The sequence below is a fragment of the Populus nigra genome, chromosome 12 (genome assembly GCF_951802175.1).
Source record: "Populus nigra chromosome 12, ddPopNigr1.1, whole genome shotgun sequence".
Classification (NCBI taxonomy): domain Eukaryota; kingdom Viridiplantae; phylum Streptophyta; class Magnoliopsida; order Malpighiales; family Salicaceae; genus Populus; species Populus nigra.
The window spans coordinates 7234911-7254719 of NC_084863.1; the positions used below are offsets into that span (position 1 = coordinate 7234911).

The 19809-nt window shown below is 34.4% G+C and overlaps 2 protein-coding genes across 3 annotated transcripts; one reads left to right on the top strand and one right to left on the bottom strand.

Moving 5' to 3' along the window:
• The first annotated feature begins 2803 nt into the window (after positions 1-2803).
• Positions 2804-9446, top strand: LOC133669332 (cellulose synthase-like protein D3). Of its 2 annotated transcripts, XM_062089426.1 has the most exons (5): positions 2804-3410; positions 4197-5095; positions 6277-7084; positions 7348-9108; positions 9231-9446. In XM_062089426.1, exons 2-4 carry the CDS (start codon positions 4230-4232, stop codon positions 9103-9105), a joined length of 3432 nt encoding a protein of 1143 aa, XP_061945410.1. In that variant the 5' UTR covers positions 2804-3410; positions 4197-4229; the 3' UTR covers positions 9106-9108; positions 9231-9446. The 2 variants fall into 2 exon arrangements, with proteins under 2 accessions (XP_061945410.1, XP_061945409.1); XM_062089425.1 differs by having other exon boundaries at positions 2805-3410; positions 7348-9446.
• Positions 9447-13895: 4449 nt separating this feature from the next.
• LOC133669233 (NADH dehydrogenase [ubiquinone] iron-sulfur protein 6, mitochondrial) lies at positions 13896-19420 on the bottom strand. The gene is made up of 3 exons (XM_062089290.1): positions 19217-19420; positions 14404-14488; positions 13896-14214 (listed from the first exon to the last, which is right to left on the bottom strand). Exons 1-3 carry the CDS (start codon positions 19349-19351, stop codon positions 14105-14107), a joined length of 330 nt encoding a protein of 109 aa, XP_061945274.1. The 5' UTR covers positions 19352-19420; the 3' UTR covers positions 13896-14104.
• Between the last annotated feature and the right edge of the window lie 389 nt (positions 19421-19809).

The following is a 19809-nucleotide window of genomic DNA, read 5'->3' on the forward strand; positions in this document are numbered from 1 at the left end:
GCTTTCAATTTCCACATACCAACTCAATCTCTTCTTTCACTACCTTTTTCATTGTCTTCTCCTCCTATTAACCATTCAGAGATGGAACTCTATGTGCTTATATCGCACACAAGCCAAGTGTACTAAGTTGAAGTTTCAGACTTTTCAACTTTTTATTAGCAATTACTCATTTTGCCAGCTTCTAGTTTAATTTTGTTGAAAAAATAGCTAGAATTAGAAAAATAAGTGCTAACTTTTATAGGTTTCTAATGTTATTTTTTTTAATCAGTGAAAGGTTTAGACTTTTAAACCGTGATTGACAATGAAATTTTTGTGGTTTATATTCAAATCAACAACCTTATTTATATAGGAAGGTTTAATTACGATTGCTATAAGGATTTTCAAGTAAGTGCCGTTGATTTTGCGGAAAAAAAAAAGCCTTAGGATTTTGACCTTTCCTTGTGCTTGGTTTAGAAGGGAAAGACTAGATTCTGGAGTTTCCTTAACTGATAATTGAAGTAAAAAATATAGGTGTTGTCTATTTGTTTCACTGGTTAAATACCATTTTCTTTTTATGAAAATATTGAATGATTTGTTTTTTTATTGTCAAAGTTAAATCAAAGATTTTAGATATGTATGAAGAGAGTTTCTCTAATACTGGAAATTATTATACTACAAATGTTGCGTTGTTGATTTTGAATGAAACATGCCTAAAAAAATGGAAACAAATTGTAGAACATGTCATGAATACTATGAAATGCGTCAAATGGAGATATTAGCTAAATGATATAATAATGGTTTTGATTAGTATGCATTATTTATTTATTTATTTATTTCTTTAAGTACGTGCATTTTCTTTTTATTATTTTAGATTTCTACTATAATAGAAGAATTAATTTTCAAAAGTGTCACTAAATAATTAGAAAATTTATTAACATAATTTAAAAGTAATTAATAACATGAAATAACATGTAATTTATTATTGCTCTCATGTAATTGATTATTCATCTCATATTTAATTTGAATAATAATAATAAAAATTATGATTCTATATTTTAGAGAGAATGAATATCATCATATTTTAAAAAGTTAGCTAAAAAGACTTTTTAGTTATTAAAAAGAATAACCTAGTTTAGAAGAAAGATCATAGTAAATGAAAGGTAGGGCATAAATCAACCTTAAATCATCTAAAGAGAAATTTAGTTTTATTAAGGGTAAATTACTCTGAGCATCCTATGATTTGATTAATTTTTTATTTTGCAACCAAGTTTTCAAATGTTACACTTTGCAACCTTGGTCAAAATAAATTCTAAAAATCAACAAAAAGATAATAATGCTCCGATATATATTACTCTCATACTCGCAATCAACCAACCTTATCTGCTTCAAATCAACAACATGTGACAACAATCTCTCTCTCTCTCTCTCTCTCTCTCTCTCTCTCTCTCATAACAGTAAACTCAACCACAACCCATCAAAACCTTCGACCTTTATAGCCACAACAAGTCCCCACTAGAAATCTCACTAGAAGTCAACCAAAAATCTTAACTTTTCTTTTCATTGAAATTGCTATCACAATATCAGACTACACCCCGAACCATCCACAACATAAACCAAAGAAGAATAGAAAAACAAAATTAAAAAGAAAAGAAAAGCAAAATCATCATCTCTTTCTTGGTCTAAAAGAGAGAGATTGTTGGTGAGGGTGTATGTTTATGTACATGTATCACTCTCTCAATCCACATAGATGGGTTTTCATCCTTTTATTTTATTTATATTGAAACTTTAACATTCTGTAGAAGAAGATACCTAAAACCCAATAGGCGGATATAGATAAAATCATTGAAATTCAGTCAACTTGGTTTCAATGGACACCATCATATGTGTAAATTTACATCACCTCTTCAACAAACCAAACCTTTTGTGATGCCTAATATAGATGATGAGCATTTCTCTATATCTATGTTTATTTTGGAATAATTACTAACCACGTGCCCAATTTAGAATGAGAGAAATTCTTGAGCAAATGGTCTCCTTCCAGGTACTTTGAAGGGGATTATCTGTTCTTGTTTTGCCAAATTAGGTAATTATGAGGAGTTTAATGAAAAAAATCCATTAGAAAAAATATTCTACAACAACTCTGGTAGTTGTGTTTGCCATTGTGAGGAGAGCTAGGCCACGGGGGTTAGCGGTTGTGTAAGAAAAATGAGAAAAGTATGGAAAATAACGACGGGTAAGGTATTTTGATTTGTTTCTTTTTGTTTACGTAAAATTATGTTTTGAAAATAAATGACTTTTTAGTTATTATTTCAAATATAATAATAATTGTAAAAAAATATATTTTTTATTGATTTTTTTTTCTGACATAAACTTCTAAGGATATAAAATATTCACCACCTTTAAATTTTAATTAGCAAAACATAATATTTGAAAACTTTAAAGTAAAAAAAAAAGAAAACCATAAAATGCTAATAAGTAATTTACCATTTTATTAAGAGTGTGTTTGGCAGTGTGATTGCGGGTGCTTTTCAAATAACTTTTCGTGCCAAAATATATGCAAATAATTTTTTTTATTTTTTAAAAATTATTTTTGATATCATCATATCAAAACGATCTAAAACATATAAATTATATTAAATTTTAATAAAAAAAAATTTTAAATTTTTTAAAAACACAGTTATAACCGCGTTCCCAAACCTATCGTAAGACCTAAGCAGCGTACTCCAAGATACCCTCACAGTAAAAAAAAAAAAAAAAAGAGAAAAAAGTCTTCGAATCTATTACCCTCAATACTCTCTCATTTGTTTAATCCACCTCCCTAATCCACCCCCTTTTCTCTCCCTTTTTGTCTTTAAATTAATAAAAGAAAAACCTTCATTTTGTGTCCCCATCTTGTCCTTACCATCCCTGTTCCTTCTCTTCTCCGAATTACCAAGAAGAAGATATAGAGCCGTTCTGGACTTACCTAACATCGCCCGGCGATCCACATAGCTTACAAGCTGCTTGGGTTGCCAAGAACCTTCTTCATCTCTTTTTCTACATTACATAGCTAAGAATAATAATAAAAAAAACCCATCTCCCACTAACACCACACAGGCACAGCTGTGTCATAAAAGAAAAAAAAGACATATTTAGTCCCAGTTATGCCCTATCAGTGCTTCACAACTCGGTCTTTCTTTCTTTCAACACCCGTTTCACCCTCTCTCTTTATGAATTTATTCTTCTTTCTTGCTTTCTCTATGTGAGAAGTACTCGAGTGTGGACGGTTAAAGGTGGTGGCTTTCTTTGAAGCATTCCTTTTTTGGTTTTAACGATTTGTTCAAATTTTCTTGTCCTCCTTTTTTCCCTGACGTTTAGCATTTCCGAAGCTTTCAACGAATCTGACAAAGGGATCTGTTCATCTATTATATCTATATATATACAAACAGAAGGTAAGCCTTTATTTAGTTAAGACGACTACTAGTTCTTTCTAACTACTACATGATCTGCAGTGTTTTGCTTGGTTTTAAGATTGATGTATGGCCTGATTATTCATTGCTCGAAAGCTAAAGTGTTTTACGGTGAAAAAGGGTTTCTGGGTCTTCTTTTTCGTCGCTTAAAGCAAATGTCATTTTGGATCTTGGGTTGTTTCTGCTACTAGGCTTTTGGGTTCATCTTAAAGTGTGTAAATTGTGACGATGTTTGTGGAAATTATGAGGTTTCTTTTCTTTTCTTTTTAATCTTAGGTGTTTTGCCTTTTGTATTATATAAGTAAACTAGAAGTCAAAAGGGTTTTTGTTAGTTAAGCCTTGAAGCTGTTATACTGTTAATTCTCTCTTCTTTATGCTTCATTTTCTTAGCAATCAAACCGGTTTTAATTATATTTGTGGATGTTCTGTAATGATCCGAGTGATCCGACCTCCCTGTCTTTTTACGTGAAGAGCTTTTGACTTAATTGGAATCCGTTTGAAATTGAAAGTTTTTTTTTTTTTTTGGCATCGCGAACCTTATTTTCTGTTAGTCTGTTGATCAAATGTAGAGAGAGTAAAATAACTTTAAAATTATGAGTGCTAGATTTTCATGATCTGTTGTGCCATGTATAGTTTCTTGGCCCCTAAGCAGAGGATCTGAATTACATATTGAAATTTTGGTTTTGATTGTGATATGTTAGGATCTGGTTGGAATTATGAAAAATATGCTGATGGGAATTAAATTTCCGTGCAATAATGTAAATGCAGGATCTGAAGAGAAGTCTCTTATAGTGTTAAAATATGGCCTCAAAATCATTCAAGGCTACTCGATCAAACCTATCAACTAGCTCGGATGCTGCGGAATCTCACAAACCTCCCCTGCCTCCGTCAGTGACATTTGGCCGGAGAACTTCTTCTGGTCGCTATATCAGCTACTCAAGGGATGATCTTGATAGTGAACTTGGGAGTAGTGATTTCATGAACTATACAGTGCACATACCACCGACCCCTGACAACCAACCCATGGATCCATCAATCTCACAAAAGGTTGAAGAGCAATATGTGTCAAATTCGCTCTTTACAGGCGGTTTTAATAGTGTGACTCGTGCTCATCTCATGGACAAGGTGATTGAATCTGAAGCCAGCCATCCCCAAATGGCTGGTGCTAAGGGATCCTCTTGTACGATTCCAGGGTGTGATGCAAAGGTGATGAGTGATGAGCGAGGTGTTGATATTCTCCCTTGCGAATGTGATTTCAAAATATGTCGGGATTGTTATATTGATGCAGTGAAAAGTGGGGGTGGAATTTGCCCTGGTTGTAAGGAGCCTTATAAGAACACCGAATTAGATGAAGTGGCTGTGGACAGTGGAAGGCCTCTTCCACTTCCTCCACCGGGCACAATGTCCAAAATGGAGAGGAGGTTGTCGTTGATGAAGTCAACCAAATCAGTGCTGATGAGGAGCCAGACTGGGGACTTTGATCACAATAGGTGGCTCTTTGAAACAAGGGGAACTTATGGGTATGGGAATGCTATCTGGCCAAATGATGGGGGTTTTGGCAATGGGAATGATGAAGAAGTTGGTGAGCCTAAAGAATTGATGAGCAAGCCATGGAGGCCACTTACTCGAAAATTAAAGATACCAGCTGCTGTTATCAGTCCATATCGGTACATTCTTCTTGTTCATCATGGTTCTCTTCTCTTACCATTGATAGTATAACGATGGGCATCGTTCTTTTCCAAAAGTTTAAATTGCTATATCTTCACGTATTTCATTCAATTGGTGCATTAGTTTGGTAGAAGGGAAGATAAAATACACTGATATTGCTTTTCATTTTATTTCTTTGTTGTATTTCCTATCACTTTGCCATTTGGTTTGATGATACTGAGTTACAAGAAACATGACAACTGTGTCTCTTTGCTACCAGGAACTTCCTAATGAAATGCAAAATTTAGATGACCTTTTGGTCCATGACTCCGGGACTGCCTGTTATATCACACATTTATTCATTCAGTGATGGTTGGATAAAATCCTAGGCTACATCAATGCCCTTCCATGTTAGGGGATAAAAGAATTGTTGCCAGAGAATAAAAAAATCAAACAATTTATATATGTACTTTTGATACACTTTCTTAGTGGACATGCCTTAGTGTTTCTTGTATCCTCTAATCTGATATTTATGGCTGCCAAGCTAATAGCTCACAACTGTCATTGTAAATATCAAGCATTGAATTTGAGCTACACCTTGTTCCAAAGATTTTATAGAAGAAAATTAACTCCATGTATCTAGTGAATTTTCCAGGGTCACAAAACAATTCTAAACTGATTGCATTTGTTACCTTGTATTGAAGAATCAATTCTGAAATCATCTCCATTATTTTTGTTGTTTCATTAATGATTATTGTGCATTTCATGAAAATTGTCAATATGTTAAAACTTGAATCCTAAATGCAATTTTTACTAGAAATCATGTAAACTTGTTGCCATGGAATTTGATTTGGTCATTTGAAATGTGTACATTATTCTGTGAAATCATTTCAGTTCCATGAGAGATCCATCCAATTCTATCTAAACCTTTTATTTTTCATTTCCGAAGAGCCTCTATTTGGAGATGGAATAGACCCTGGGTCTTTTGCTAACTCTCTAAAGAATTTTTGAGCAGGCTAGCTGGAACTGTTTATTTGGCTTGCAAACTTTGCTTTCCTGTTTCTCTTCTATTGGCATTTCCTTCCATGTTATTCACTAATGTTTATACATATGGTGTTAGGATAAGTGTTGTTTAATTCTACACTTTGAAAGTTATTTTGACTAGTGCTTTGTGCATCTTGCTGCATCTCTTCTTATATAGGCTTCTCATTCTTATTCGGATTGTGATACTCGCATTGTTTTTGGAATGGAGGGTCAGACACCCTAACAATGATGCAATTTGGCTGTGGGGGATGTCAGTGGTTTGCGAGATCTGGTTTGCTTTTTCTTGGCTTCTTGACCAGCTTCCAAAGCTATGCCCAATCAATCGTGCTACAGATCTTAATGTCTTGAAAGATAAATTTGAAACACCCAGCCTTAGCAACCCCACTGGTAAATCTGATCTCCCAGGCATAGATGTTTTCGTCTCCACTGCAGATCCAGAAAAAGAACCGCCTCTTGTCACTGCAAACACCATCTTATCAATTCTAGCAGCTGATTACCCAGTTGAAAAGCTTTCTTGTTATGTTTCTGATGATGGAGGTGCACTTCTAACATTTGAGGCCATGGCTGAAGCAGCAAGTTTTGCTAATGTGTGGGTTCCTTTTTGCCGTAAACATGGCGTTGAACCCAGGAATCCAGAATCCTACTTCAATTTGAAGAGGGATCCTTACAAGAACAAAGTGAAGCCAGATTTTGTCAAGGATCGCAGAAGAGTAAAGCGTGAGTATGATGAGTTCAAGGTCCGAATAAATAGCTTGCCTGATTCTATTCGCTGCCGATCTGATGCCTATCATGCTCGGGAGGAAATCAAGGCCATGAAGCTTCAGAAGCAGCATAAGGACGATGAACCTGTGGAGAGCTTAAAGATTGCAAAAGCGACATGGATGGCAGATGGTACCCATTGGCCAGGGACTTGGCTGAATTCTGCACCTGAGCACTCTAGGGGTGACCATGCTGGTATCATACAGGTATTATTTTGGCTACAAACTGTTCATGTCGTTGTTCAAGCCATGTGAATGATTACACTAATTTTTAAACCATGTGTTGGCGGATCTGGAAATTGTGTTAGATTTTCTTGTTATTGCTGACTGAACAACTCAATTCAACTTTACATAAACTAGTTGGGATTGGCCACGTGGATTCACTTTCTCCATCTCTTTTGATATGTGCTAGAGTTTAAAAAGTTGTGTCATTCAACCTTCCAAACGAGGCTGATTATTACTTGATGCAGGTCATGCTGAAACCTCCCAGCGATGAGCCACTACTCGGAACTGCTGACGATACTAAGATAATGGACTTCACTGATGTTGATATTCGTCTCCCATTGCTTGTCTATGTTTCTCGTGAGAAGCGTCCAGGCTATGATCACAACAAGAAGGCAGGGGCCATGAATGCACTTGTTCGAGCCTCAGCTATTATGTCTAATGGCCCTTTCATTCTTAACCTTGACTGTGATCACTATATTTACAACTCCCAGGCAATGAGGGAAGGCATGTGTTTCATGATGGATCGAGGAGGTGACCGCCTATGTTATGTTCAGTTTCCTCAGAGGTTTGAGGGCATTGATCCCTCTGATCGATATGCTAATCACAACACTGTTTTCTTTGATGTGAACATGCGTGCCCTTGATGGTCTTATGGGTCCAGTCTATGTTGGAACTGGCTGCCTCTTTAGAAGGATTGCCCTTTATGGCTTTGACCCCGCACGAGCAAAAGAAAACCACCCAGGTTGCTGCAGCTGCTGCTTTTCCCGGCGCAAGAAGCATTCCTCGATTGCAAACACCCCAGAAGAGAACAGGGCTCTAAGAATGGGTGATTCTGATGATGAAGAGATGAACCTCTCCCTGCTCCCTAAAAAGTTTGGCAACTCAACGTTTCTCATTGACTCAATCCCAGTGGCAGAGTATCAAGGTCGTCCTCTTGCAGATCACCCAGCTGTTAAGAATGGACGCCCACCTGGTGCTCTCACTATTCCCCGTGAGCTTCTTGATGCATCAACTGTTGCAGAGGCAATCAGTGTCATATCTTGCTGGTACGAGGACAAGACTGAGTGGGGAAATCGTGTTGGTTGGATTTATGGATCTGTCACTGAAGATGTTGTCACTGGGTATAGGATGCACAACAGGGGATGGAAATCAGTTTATTGTGTGACCAAGCGTGATGCCTTCCGTGGCACTGCTCCGATTAATCTCACAGATAGGCTTCATCAAGTTCTTAGGTGGGCTACTGGTTCTGTTGAGATTTTCTTTTCCCGCAACAATGCCCTCTTAGCCAGCCCTAGAATGAAATTTCTTCAGAGGATAGCATATCTGAACGTTGGCATCTATCCCTTCACTTCAATCTTCCTGATTGTGTACTGCTTCCTCCCAGCGCTTTCCCTCTTCTCTGGCCAGTTCATCGTTCAGACCCTTAATGTCACTTTCCTTGCTTATCTCCTAATCATCACACTGACTCTGTGTTTGCTTGCTGTGCTGGAAATCAAGTGGTCTGGAATTGAGCTAGAGGAGTGGTGGAGGAATGAGCAGTTTTGGTTGATTGGAGGAACTAGTGCCCACCTTGCTGCTGTGCTTCAGGGGTTGTTGAAAGTCGTTGCAGGGATTGAAATTTCTTTCACCTTGACTTCAAAATCAGCTGGTGATGATGTGGATGATGAGTTTGCTGATCTCTACGTTGTCAAATGGACATCGCTGATGATACCTCCTATCACCATCATGATGGTCAACTTAATTGCAATAGCAGTTGGATTTAGCCGAACAATTTACAGTGTTATACCACAGTGGAGTCGATTACTGGGCGGGGTTTTCTTCAGTTTCTGGGTCTTGGCTCATCTCTACCCCTTTGCAAAAGGGTTGATGGGAAGAAGAGGAAGGACACCAACCATTGTTTTTGTGTGGTCAGGTCTTATTGCAATCACCATATCTCTCCTTTGGGTGGCAATCAATCCTCCGTCTGGCACCAACCAAATCGGTGGCTCTTTCCAGTTTCCTTGATAGGTCTTTTTCTGTCCTTCCGAGTTTAATTTATTCAATGACATTCGTTTACTAAATTCTTAGTTCAAAACATCAATCCTGCGGGAGAACAGACTAGTTATGTTCCTTGCACCCATTTTGTGTAGTGGCTGCTTCCACAACAGTTCTACCGAAGATGGAGATCAGGACCGAGAAGATGGGTGGCTGGTTTTCTTGGCTTTGTTGTTTGACAATGCATTGCATGAAATACTAAAATCAGCGGACCCATTTTCAGGCAGATGACTAGAATTATGCTCAATGCATTCTTTTGTAATTTAGAAAAGCGAACGTAAATTTTAATGGAATATTTTTTTTTATTCCAATGCTTCTTCATTAGTTCATTCCCTTTGTTCATGGCAAGGGCCCAACGTTGTTATATATACTTTGGAAGGGACGACGATGAATCCTCGGCGTGTCCGAAGTTGTCTCAAATGTAAGATTCTTGACCTATCATTGAGGTGTAGCAACTAGCAAGCATGTTCAATACCATGACCAAAATCATTATTTCTTAATTTCTCAAATTATCTTTAACTTTTTTTAATTTTTTTTTAATTTGGTCGACTAAAGTCTGACCAAGATTACCTGTGCTTTGTTAAAATGAATTTTTACATGTAGGGGCGTAGGGGTTTAATTGCAAAACTTTTCTCCAATTTAGGTGTTAAATCGCATATGCTTAAAACTTAGTTTATTTACATAAATTTTTCATGAAATGTAAACCTCCTCCATAGTTTATTTGGCATAGAAATCATGGTTTATTAACTGCTTAATGTAAGGTTCTATTTGCACACTCGATACCTTCATTTTTTAAAGCTATTTTGAATTTTCATGGTTTTCGCTACCAATATAAACTTTGCAGCTTATATCTTTTAAAATAGCTACTTGACTCGCGCCCTGGGAGTCATAATTTTTTTTTTTAAAAAAAAAAATCCTAAGTATACAGTCTGTTTTATAAAAAAATTCATGCAAATATCTAATCAAATAAACCAATAATCATTCATATAAATAAAAAAAATTATTAATACTAACAAAAAAAAAACTAAAAAAATTAAAAGATGGATATAGGTCAAAATATTTAATATTACAATACAAGTCATTTACATAGTTGTGTTTAATGAATTTATTTATGAAAATTAATACGTAACAGAAATCGACATACAAATAAAATTAATTGAATAAAATAAAAGGAAAAATTTTTGTACAAGGCTGCACATATTAAAATTTTTGTAAAAAAGTAAATATATTTTAAAAAATTAGTTTAATCTATATAAAATATAAAAAAATTATAGTAGAACCACACTAACCTCATAAAAAATTTAAACACACTCTATATAATTAAAAAATAATTGTTATTTCAAAAAGGCTAAATAAACTAAAAAATCACAAAGAAGGGGTATTAATCAAAACACAAATACAAAAATTATTTTGAATAATACATATAAAAAAGCAGTAATTTAAAAAAGAAAATAGAAAATAATGAGGTCATGCGCTATGGGCCTGGTAAGCCAGGCCTATGACTGACGCACAAAGAAAGGGTCTGCAAGTCTAGGCCTACATGCACATGCCTTTTTTTTTTTAAATGAAGTGGGCGGTTGAGGCATCATCTACCTCATTTTTTGTCAAAAAAACAACGCATTGTCCATCTCAGCAGACGATGCGTCGTCTGTTAATTCCAAAATCCAGCCACCAGTGTGGCTGGAAAAACAAGGTTTTTTTTTATACCCAAAAACCCATTTTGAACCCATTGTGACTCAAAACACATAGAAAACATCTTATGAACTTTGTTAAACCAATTTATGACCTAAAACACCACCCTAAAACTTTAAATCAACCTGAAACTAAATTTTTTTCTAAGCTTAGATATGTTTTTATAGGTGTTTTCAAGGTAAAAAACACCTAATCTTAACCCTCCTCATCATATGAAACCTTTTAACATAAAAATAGACTGTTTTGGTGGCCTAAATCTTCCTCAACAACAATTTTTTCTCTCTAAGCCGGAATCCAATGAACTCTTCTCTCTCCTTCACAAAAAAAAAACTAAAAAAAAAGAAAAATGAAGTTTGGTATCAAAATATACATTTTTAAAATTACAGAGACCGATCACCTAATAGTTAAAAAAAACGAGGGATGAAAATAAAATTTTAGAACGAATTTCAAAGAAACTACTTATATTACCTGTGTTTTTTTATTTCAGTTTTCTGTCTTTCAATTCAAACCCCACCCCTTAAAAATATACAATTAGGCTCAATTGTGTAAACAAAAAGGTTCGAGAATCAAAATAGTTTTTTTTTTTAAATTTTACTATTATAATCCATACAATAGGAGAAACGATAGAGGCGTCTACAGTCCTTTTATATCATAGGAAATTTAGCCTTTGTGATTATACTTGTGATTTCCGTGCAACAGTTGCTTAGATAGTTGAGGTCTCCAGGTTCTTAGAAGAATCCCACAATCCTGCTTGATAGTTGCCGTCACATATTGAGTTGCTTGCAAGTATTAAAAAAGCCAAGAACCACTTTGGTTTCTAAATTTAATATCTCAATCAGTATCATGTCGTGAACGGATCATGGATAGACTTGGGACGCAGATCTCGTCAGAAAAAGTAGATTAGGGTTTGCCGGTCGATGCGATCTCCCATTTCTTTCTATTAAGAAAGTTAGCTGTAGTCGACACGAGTCACCTCCTTATAAGCTTTGCCGGATGACGTGGCATTCTCATTCAACCATCCTTGTAATAAGATATGATATTATTATATCACGTCGTCTCCATTTATGTCTGGGATTGCGGTGGCTTCTGCGTTTTCTTCTCAAACGCGTTAATTGTTTGGTATTAATAAATCTAAACATGGTTTTGGTCGTGGACTTCACTCACTCAAAATCTGAGGTCCGACAGACAGAAGCATCTTTTATGTACTCTTAACGAGAAAAGAAAGCTATTCTCTGAAGTAAACGCAAACAACCCAGCAGCTTGCTGGATTTGCTTTTCACCGTTGAAAAATAATGTACAATACTGGCCTCGATCTACATTTTTTAAGATGAGAGAACATGTAACCCATCTCTCTTTCGATTATTTTGCTGCAATCGTACGTTCCAAAAGCCTGCAGATCTAATTTCCCTGTTGGCTGATCTACAAATCCTGTAGCAGAAGGTGGAGTACAGCACTAAAATGGCCGAACCATATGAATGTGCATAGATGTCATGTGACTTCAATTCTGTGAGGGGTCTTACATGTGGTGTGGCCAATTATTCATGTTTTGTCATTTGCTGGGTTATACGATTTTTATGCAAAGTTTCCTTTCTATATATTGCCACATTATTAATTACTTTCAGATTCCTATATAATTAACCAATGCATTCTATATATGAAACAGACATAGCTATCCCAATAACAAATTAATGCAACATTATTGCATTTAGGCTCAAAAGCTCCAACCCAAAAAACATTAATGTAAATTTTATTTAAGTTATATGCTATTCCTTTTTTTTTTCTAACTCAGAGAAATTATATTTAGAAACTTTACCATCAACTTTCCTCCTTAAATCAAATCAAACCAAACATAAAAGACATGAAAAATCGAGAACTATTCCCTTAAAATATCAATCATGTTTCACTTTCTAACATGTCCGTTAGCTAGGAAATTTCAAAACCAAGTGGTGGTTGGCTTTGATATGATATTTACGGTTATAAAAAACTATGCTAAATCTCTCTATCCATCAATTAATACTCAACTTCTTATCCTTTTTTTCCTTAAAAAACCCCTAATTTCTTCATGCAAAAACCAGCAATTCCTAGTAACCCGAAGTTTTCTTCAAAACGACATCTTATAGCAGCTCTTCTCAAGAAAAACCTTCTCTAGTGTAATGTCTAGAACTTAACTGACTGCATCACCAATACCAATTAGGTAATTATATAACAATTCCCCAGAGAGTATGATTGGGGAATGCCATCTAAGACTTATCAAGAAGAAAGCATACTTGAAAGGACTAGTCTCTTCTCTTTAGACATGGAAAGAAAAAAATCTTTTGCTTCAAGATGACCATGTTATTGTCCTAATATATAAATTAGGTCAATATGCTATCTGTTCTTCATTTTTTACTATCAATTCAGAGAAACTAAAATTAAAAACCAAATCCTAAGAGAATATAGTTAATAGCCTCACAAATCAAATGAAATGTAGGGTTCATAAGTTCTAGATGTCTTGGTCAGTCAAACCGAATTAGTTGCATTTTCTGATTGTTCATAAGTTCTAGATGTCTTGGTCAATCTAACTATTGATGATCGATTTTAACATTTTCTTCCCTGTCTGGTACTAAACTGCTGTCTGGTACTAAACTATTGTTTTTATTTAGTAATAGTGTGGATATTTAATTTTTATGTGAACAATACCCTTTATATTCCTTTATTTTTAGAACAAATGAAGGAATAAACTTTGCTATTTAAATGTTGAAATCTATCGAACCAATTGATCATAAATGATAATTGAGTAAGCTCTATTAGAGATTTCTAGAAAAAAGAAATCTAGAACTAAGAACCCTAAACTTCTTCACCTTCCACATAAAAACAGCAATTCTTCTTTCAAAAAATGATGCTAAATTATTTAGTTACAGATTTCTTATGAAGGTAGTTACAATAGCTCGCCCTGATAACCCAAACAATCAGAGATTCATATATTATTAGAATGTTTTTCCAAATTGCGGAAAAACACCAAGGCTCAAAGTACACAACAAAAACAGAGTAATGGAGGAGATTTAGTTCATAAATCACCAGCAGCAAGATAATGATAATGATTAGAACTCCTTATTCTGCTGGTATTGAAGTAATGAACACAACATAATGTTATTAGCACTCGGCCTTGTCATCTGACAGCACAATAGGCTTTAAACAAGATAATAAAGAGTTGCATGGATTACCCAATAACAGTCATTGCCCATGTGATATGGTTGCAAATGATTAACATTGCAGAAAAAAAGACAAACTTTAACTCCTAATGATGATGAGCCTGCACATATCGTAAACCACAATACTTGCAGACAGCTGGCTCCTTCAAGTCGAGGCATATGAACTCAATTGGATGCCCAAGTGCAGGGTCAGTGTCTACAGCAAGATGTAGCAAATCATCAATGTTAGCATCAATTGGTATTGGTTATTTACTTATTTCTGAGTTTGGAGGACTGCAGCACAGAAGAGTTTGTAATCTGACTTCCCGTTAAGAGTAACAGGTCGAACTTTTAAAAATCCACCTCGTTCACGAAATGTAAAGACAAGGTATAAGCACAAACTAACCTCCTTCACATGCGACAATCCTGCCTTCAACCTTGATTGGAGGAATTTCATTGATCAATTCCATTGGAGATTTCTTGCTAGTATCCTACAAATAAAGGAAAAATCTTGCTTATTTTGCTGTAAACTCTTAAAGAGATTCCAAATTGGGATTAAAACTATGCTTAGGTCTCATAATTGATTTGCAGATTCAAGGCAGCAAGCAGAGTAACTGTAATTAAACCACTAATAGCTGGTTAGGGAATTAAATGATAACTGCCAAAGCCAAAAAAGTACACATCCAAGAATCATAAAACACAAGCAAACATCTCAATTCACCTACTGGTAACACAAAGAATTAATTAGGAGTATTCTCTAAATCTAAAGTTTCTGAGATCATCATCATCTGAAGAGGTTCAGAAAGCAAAATGCTCATAATCATTATTGTAGATGCGCTCAAACTACAATCTAAAATTTGAAAAGTGTGCATTTTCCCAGAGTTGAAAGCACCAAAGACTTTATCAACCTTTCACTAGGAAAGAGAACAAATAGAATGTGAAAACACTCTCTCACTTCTTTAAGTCTAGCAACTTCTCAGTTACAAAACCAAATCAACAAAAACCTTTTGTTCATATAAATAAAGGCCTTTTTTTTTGGCATCATTATCTACTTTTATAACATATAATATACAAAACACCGCAGGGAACAGATGGAGGATGAAAGGAAACAATGGGAATTGGTATTTACTTAATTATTCTAAAATTTGTTATTTAAATATATTAGTATATATTATTTAGTAGTTACATTAGGATTCAAGTTTCCTTATTGAATCAAGACTTTTAGATTTTCATGTTTTGTTTGATTTGATGTATATAAATAACCACCTAGACATTAGGCGTTGGATTGTTGAATAAAATAGCTTGTGCTTTCGTCACTATTGATTGTGTCTCTTGTATTGCTTCACTCAAAATCGAGTCTCTTTTGATGTGTTCATGTCAAGATCGAGTAGTTGATCATTCGATGTATTTTTTGATCAATATGTTCCCTGCTATTCATTCCTTAGAAACTACACTTGGGAACTTAATCCTTAAAGGAGGCAGGTAACAACCTAACAAATCAAGTGAAGAGTGGAATTTTTAACTTGGTTTAATAGCTTAAGAAATGAAGGTGTGTAATGTCAAGGAATCCCAAACTAAATAAAAATAAAGTGAAGCAATAAAGATAAAAGAAAGTTGTAAATTGCAATAATTAAAAGAAAGTGATAAATTGCAAAAAGCTTATAAATAAATTGTGTGTGTGTGTGTGTGTGTGTGTGTGAGGCTGGCCATTGTTTTCAGTTGCTAGATGTTCTGTAGATCGAGTTTCACATAAACTATAAATCCTAATCTTATATGAGGATTTTACAACTCAAATCTAATTATTATTCATCCTTTCTATTCTCCCGCTTCCTCTTGGCAATTGTATGTGTTAGAACTCTAATTATACTGCAACATTCACAACATAAGCTGCTAAAGACTCATGTTTTGAATAAGACTTTATCACTAATTAATAATTTGAATCCTCATCCCTTTGGTTGATAGTTGATAGTCGATCTCAACTATCTTCACTGGTTTGCTAAAAACACAAGGTCAAAAACTATTTCTCTTGATCAAATGACATTTGATTGTTTATTTTTTGTATAAACACAAGTGTCTCTCTAGTTGTTGAATTTTGGAATATCTTTGAAATTAACTTTCTTGTTGTGATCTTGTTCTTTGGTTCTTCATCAATTTGGTGCCCATCGCAAAATTTTCAAGTTTATCCTCTATTCTCCCCCCTGAATTTCGTGATTCAACTGTAAAATCCATCTAGTTTTTTTTGTTCTTCATCAAAAATAAAAATAAAAGAGAGGAGTACCATCTATTGGTTCCAAAAAGAAAAGAAAAGGGAGAAAAGTGGAAGAAAGGGAAGAGGTACGATCTTTTAGAAAAAGCTAACAATTTTCATGCTACACGGTACAATATTGTAGTAAACATGTTGTACCATATTTTTTTTTTGAAAAAAAAGGAAGTTGAGGAAGAACATTACTGCTAGGTTGCACCATCCATAAGTCGTTCCCTCCTTCAAGGAGGGTTGTTCATGGTAGATTTTTGCAAGGGTTGTTGATATCGTGTCAAAATTCCATCAAGTTCCATGTGGGATTAGCTAGGTTTCTTTGTTATGGAGTAGAGATTTCTTGTTGCCATCATTTATTCTACATCACGACTCAATCTGTATTGTATCATTTTTAGGGTAATTACAAAACTTGTCTTGTGTGTTCGTTACTTGCTTGGTTAAAGATGGTTAAAAAAGAATTGTTGTGGCTCAGAAGGAAAAGGATCCATGGAATTCTTGCTCATGGTCAATCTTAAAAGAATCATATAGAATATAATTATAATTGGCGAAGTATAGTTCTTCAAGAACTGAGAAACTCTGCAGACTACACTTGAGGACATAAGCCCATTCAATGCTACATTTGTTTAATTTGAAATAGAAGTTGGATGTCTGATGAAACAAGCAACCATTGTAAAACAAGTTGATGAATGCATTGAATATGAATGACATTGAAGAAAACTTGTTAGAGGACATTGCAATCATGCAGACACAAGATAAGCATGAAGTTAAAGTAAAGAATCGTGTACAAGAAGATTTTGCAAATTGAAGAATTTAAAGGTGATGTTAATCACATTAATTCTGTAACCTTCTGAATTCAATCTTGTAGATGAGAAGCCTATCTTATTGCCAACATTGCTCTCATCTTCGAAGAAGAATGAAAAGTATTAAGTGCACAAAATTTTCTTTGAACTATGGAGTTTATGCAAGTTCGCAAGGTTTTTGCTACTTCGACACATTTGAACTCAAGCTCAAGGATTTTTTTTTTATCCCAACCAGGAGAGAATGGAGGATGATGGGCAACAATGAGAATTGGTATCTATTTATTTAAGAATTTTAATACTGTATGATTATTCTAGATTTTATTATTTATGAATGTTAGTATTTATTCTTTAGTTAAATAAGGATTTTAGTTTCCTTGTAGAATCTGGGCTTATTAGGTTTTTCCTATTTTGTTTAGTTTGAAGCACATAGATTACCACCTAGCATTATATGTTGGTTCTTCAAATTGTTGAATAAAATATACTAAGCTTTCATCAGGATTAAGTCTCTCTCTCTTGTATTGCTTTCCCAAGACTGAGTGTCTCTTGGTTTATTTATGTCAAGATCAAGTATGTGCCGCTGCATTTGGCCCTTTCAAGATCGAGTATATTTTTCTTGTTCGTGAATTTTGATTTCTATCATGAATTAGCTTTCTTGTTGTCATCTTGTTCTTTGGTTCTACATCAAGAATGTGTTATTCCAAGAAATTATAACAACTAAATCATCATTTAGCATTCAAAAACTTGACAAAAGACAAGACAAACCATGTCCTCCATCAATGAGTAAAACATTGCGGAATAAAAGATATAAGCAGTAAATAAGAAGATGTATAGAAAAGCATGCATGAACCTGGGTACTCCATGTATTACTACAACAATCTAAAATCTGAAACAAACATAAAAAGAGGGCAGATCATTCAATTTTTTTAAATGCTTTCACAAGATGAAGGCTGATATAAGTTGCAAGGGACTTCTAGTATTAAGAGCTTGGCATGAAAGAAAATGTCCTAGCAAACGGTAGTATTTGTCTGTACACACCAACACTCATAGAAATAGATATACAAGAGAGCACACACGTTTTAATATAAGACATGTAAATCATTATAAACATTTTAATCAGGAAGGTAAGGAACACACACTAGGTTGAAGACATATGGTAAATATTTCATTCACAAAACACAAAAAAGTGTAGCATACAAACAAATGTAGCATGTTACATTATCTAGACTTTTCAAAGTTGCTAAGACCAATGTCTTGTGTGAATTTTGGAATAAGAGATTGTGTCTAAGTCTATCACCACAAAAGACGATCATTTATGATTGCTTGATCCACAACTTAACGCCATGGGTTATGGAACAAAATGTCAATGATCAATGTGTGTTTCCCATAGAACCAGTTTTCTGGTTTCTTAAATATACAACATACCCACCCAATCCCCATAGTTCTCAAGCAAAAGCCTATATGCAGTACTGACCTGACTATGCATTTATCATTACTATGGCCTACAAAAATGATTTGAAGCGAAAAAATGCACAAACAATTGTAACATATGTAAGCAGGGAGACCATAAACAACACGAGGAAAGAAACAAAGTTTTTGTTCAAAGACTTATTTTGTTTATCCTTAAAAAACATTTGGCGCAGCAGAATACCCTTGGCAACAAAAATATGTCATTATTAACAAATGGTTAGGCAACTGCTTCAAATATATTGTACAACTCCAATAATCAAACAAAACAACTGCTAGTTTAAACTGAAAGGATATGGGAATTTCAGCTGACTGATTATCATCATAGTTAGTCCATGATAATGAATCTTAACATCTGAGAATAACTTTACTTTTCTAATGGTTCAAAATTAATAGCCACCCATTCTTCTAATCCATTAAATCAATAACCCAGAAGCTGCCCAAATTAAAGAATCAACCTTATCCAATGACTCCTAAATTTACCATAGATAGAGTTATCAGTGAGTCTAACAAAAAAAATTTAAGGAAGATTAAAGAAAAACCTTGACAATTTGGATTCTCGTATAAATAAAAACAAAAAGAAGATCGGCCCTATATTATAAAATTCAATTTGGAATCTCATTTCTCCAAAAACATCAATTTGAAGAATTGGACATGTAATCCAAATAAAAATACCAAATTAACGAAGAAGAAAATACCTGCATCCATTTGGCAGTGTGATTGCTGATTTGATTGGTAACCAAACTATAATTTCTTGTGCTCAAAGCAGCACCGACATTGAACGATCTGCTTCTGCTTCGGCTTACAAGGCTTCTTAGCAAGCTCGATGCCATCGTCGCTCTTTCTCTCTGTTACGCAGGACAGTAAATATATAAAAACAAAACGAGAGAAATATTTGGGATTTTTTTTCTTATATATAGAAAAGATAGGATGGAGCTGTTTTCTTTTGTTAGTAAGTTGTGTGGGCCTTTAAAGTTTGCTACAGCCCATTAGGAACCAGTACATCTGGCTTGGCTTACGTTATTTGTGTGCGTGTGTGTGTTTTAATAAATAAATAAATAATTCATTTATTTTAGATTTTCTTGTTTTTTAAAAAATGAAACTTGCACCTTGAAAACTGTTTTTTGGGTTATTTGTTTTTTTTTTAAAAAGAGTTTGGTAACTTTTTGTCGAATTTTATTTTGGAGGTTTAGTTGTATTTGCTTTTCAAAATATTTTTCACTAAAAAAATATCAAAATAATATATTTTTTATTTTTTTAAAATTATTTTTGATATTTTTTATTAAAATGA

Bases quoted from the DNA above. Each gene is read 5' to 3' on its own strand.
- LOC133669332 (XM_062089426.1), top strand. From the start codon at position 4,230: ATGGCCTCAAAATCATTCAAGGCTACTCGATCAAACCTATCAACTAGC. The intron at 5,096-6,276 runs GTACATTCTTCT...CTTCTTATATAG, and splicing joins GCTGTTATCAGTCCATATCG to GCTTCTCATTCTTATTCGGA. The intron at 7,085-7,347 runs GTATTATTTTGG...TACTTGATGCAG, and splicing joins ACCATGCTGGTATCATACAG to GTCATGCTGAAACCTCCCAG.
- LOC133669233 (XM_062089290.1), bottom strand. From the start codon at position 19,351: ATGGCATCGAGCTTGCTAAGAAGCCTTGTAAGCCGAAGCAGAAGCAGA. The intron at 14,489-19,216 runs GTATTTTCTTCT...CTTTATTTGTAG, and splicing joins ACACTGCCAAATGGATGCAG to GATACTAGCAAGAAATCTCC. The intron at 14,215-14,403 runs GTTAGTTTGTGC...ATCTTGCTGTAG, and splicing joins GATTGTCGCATGTGAAGGAG to ACACTGACCCTGCACTTGGG.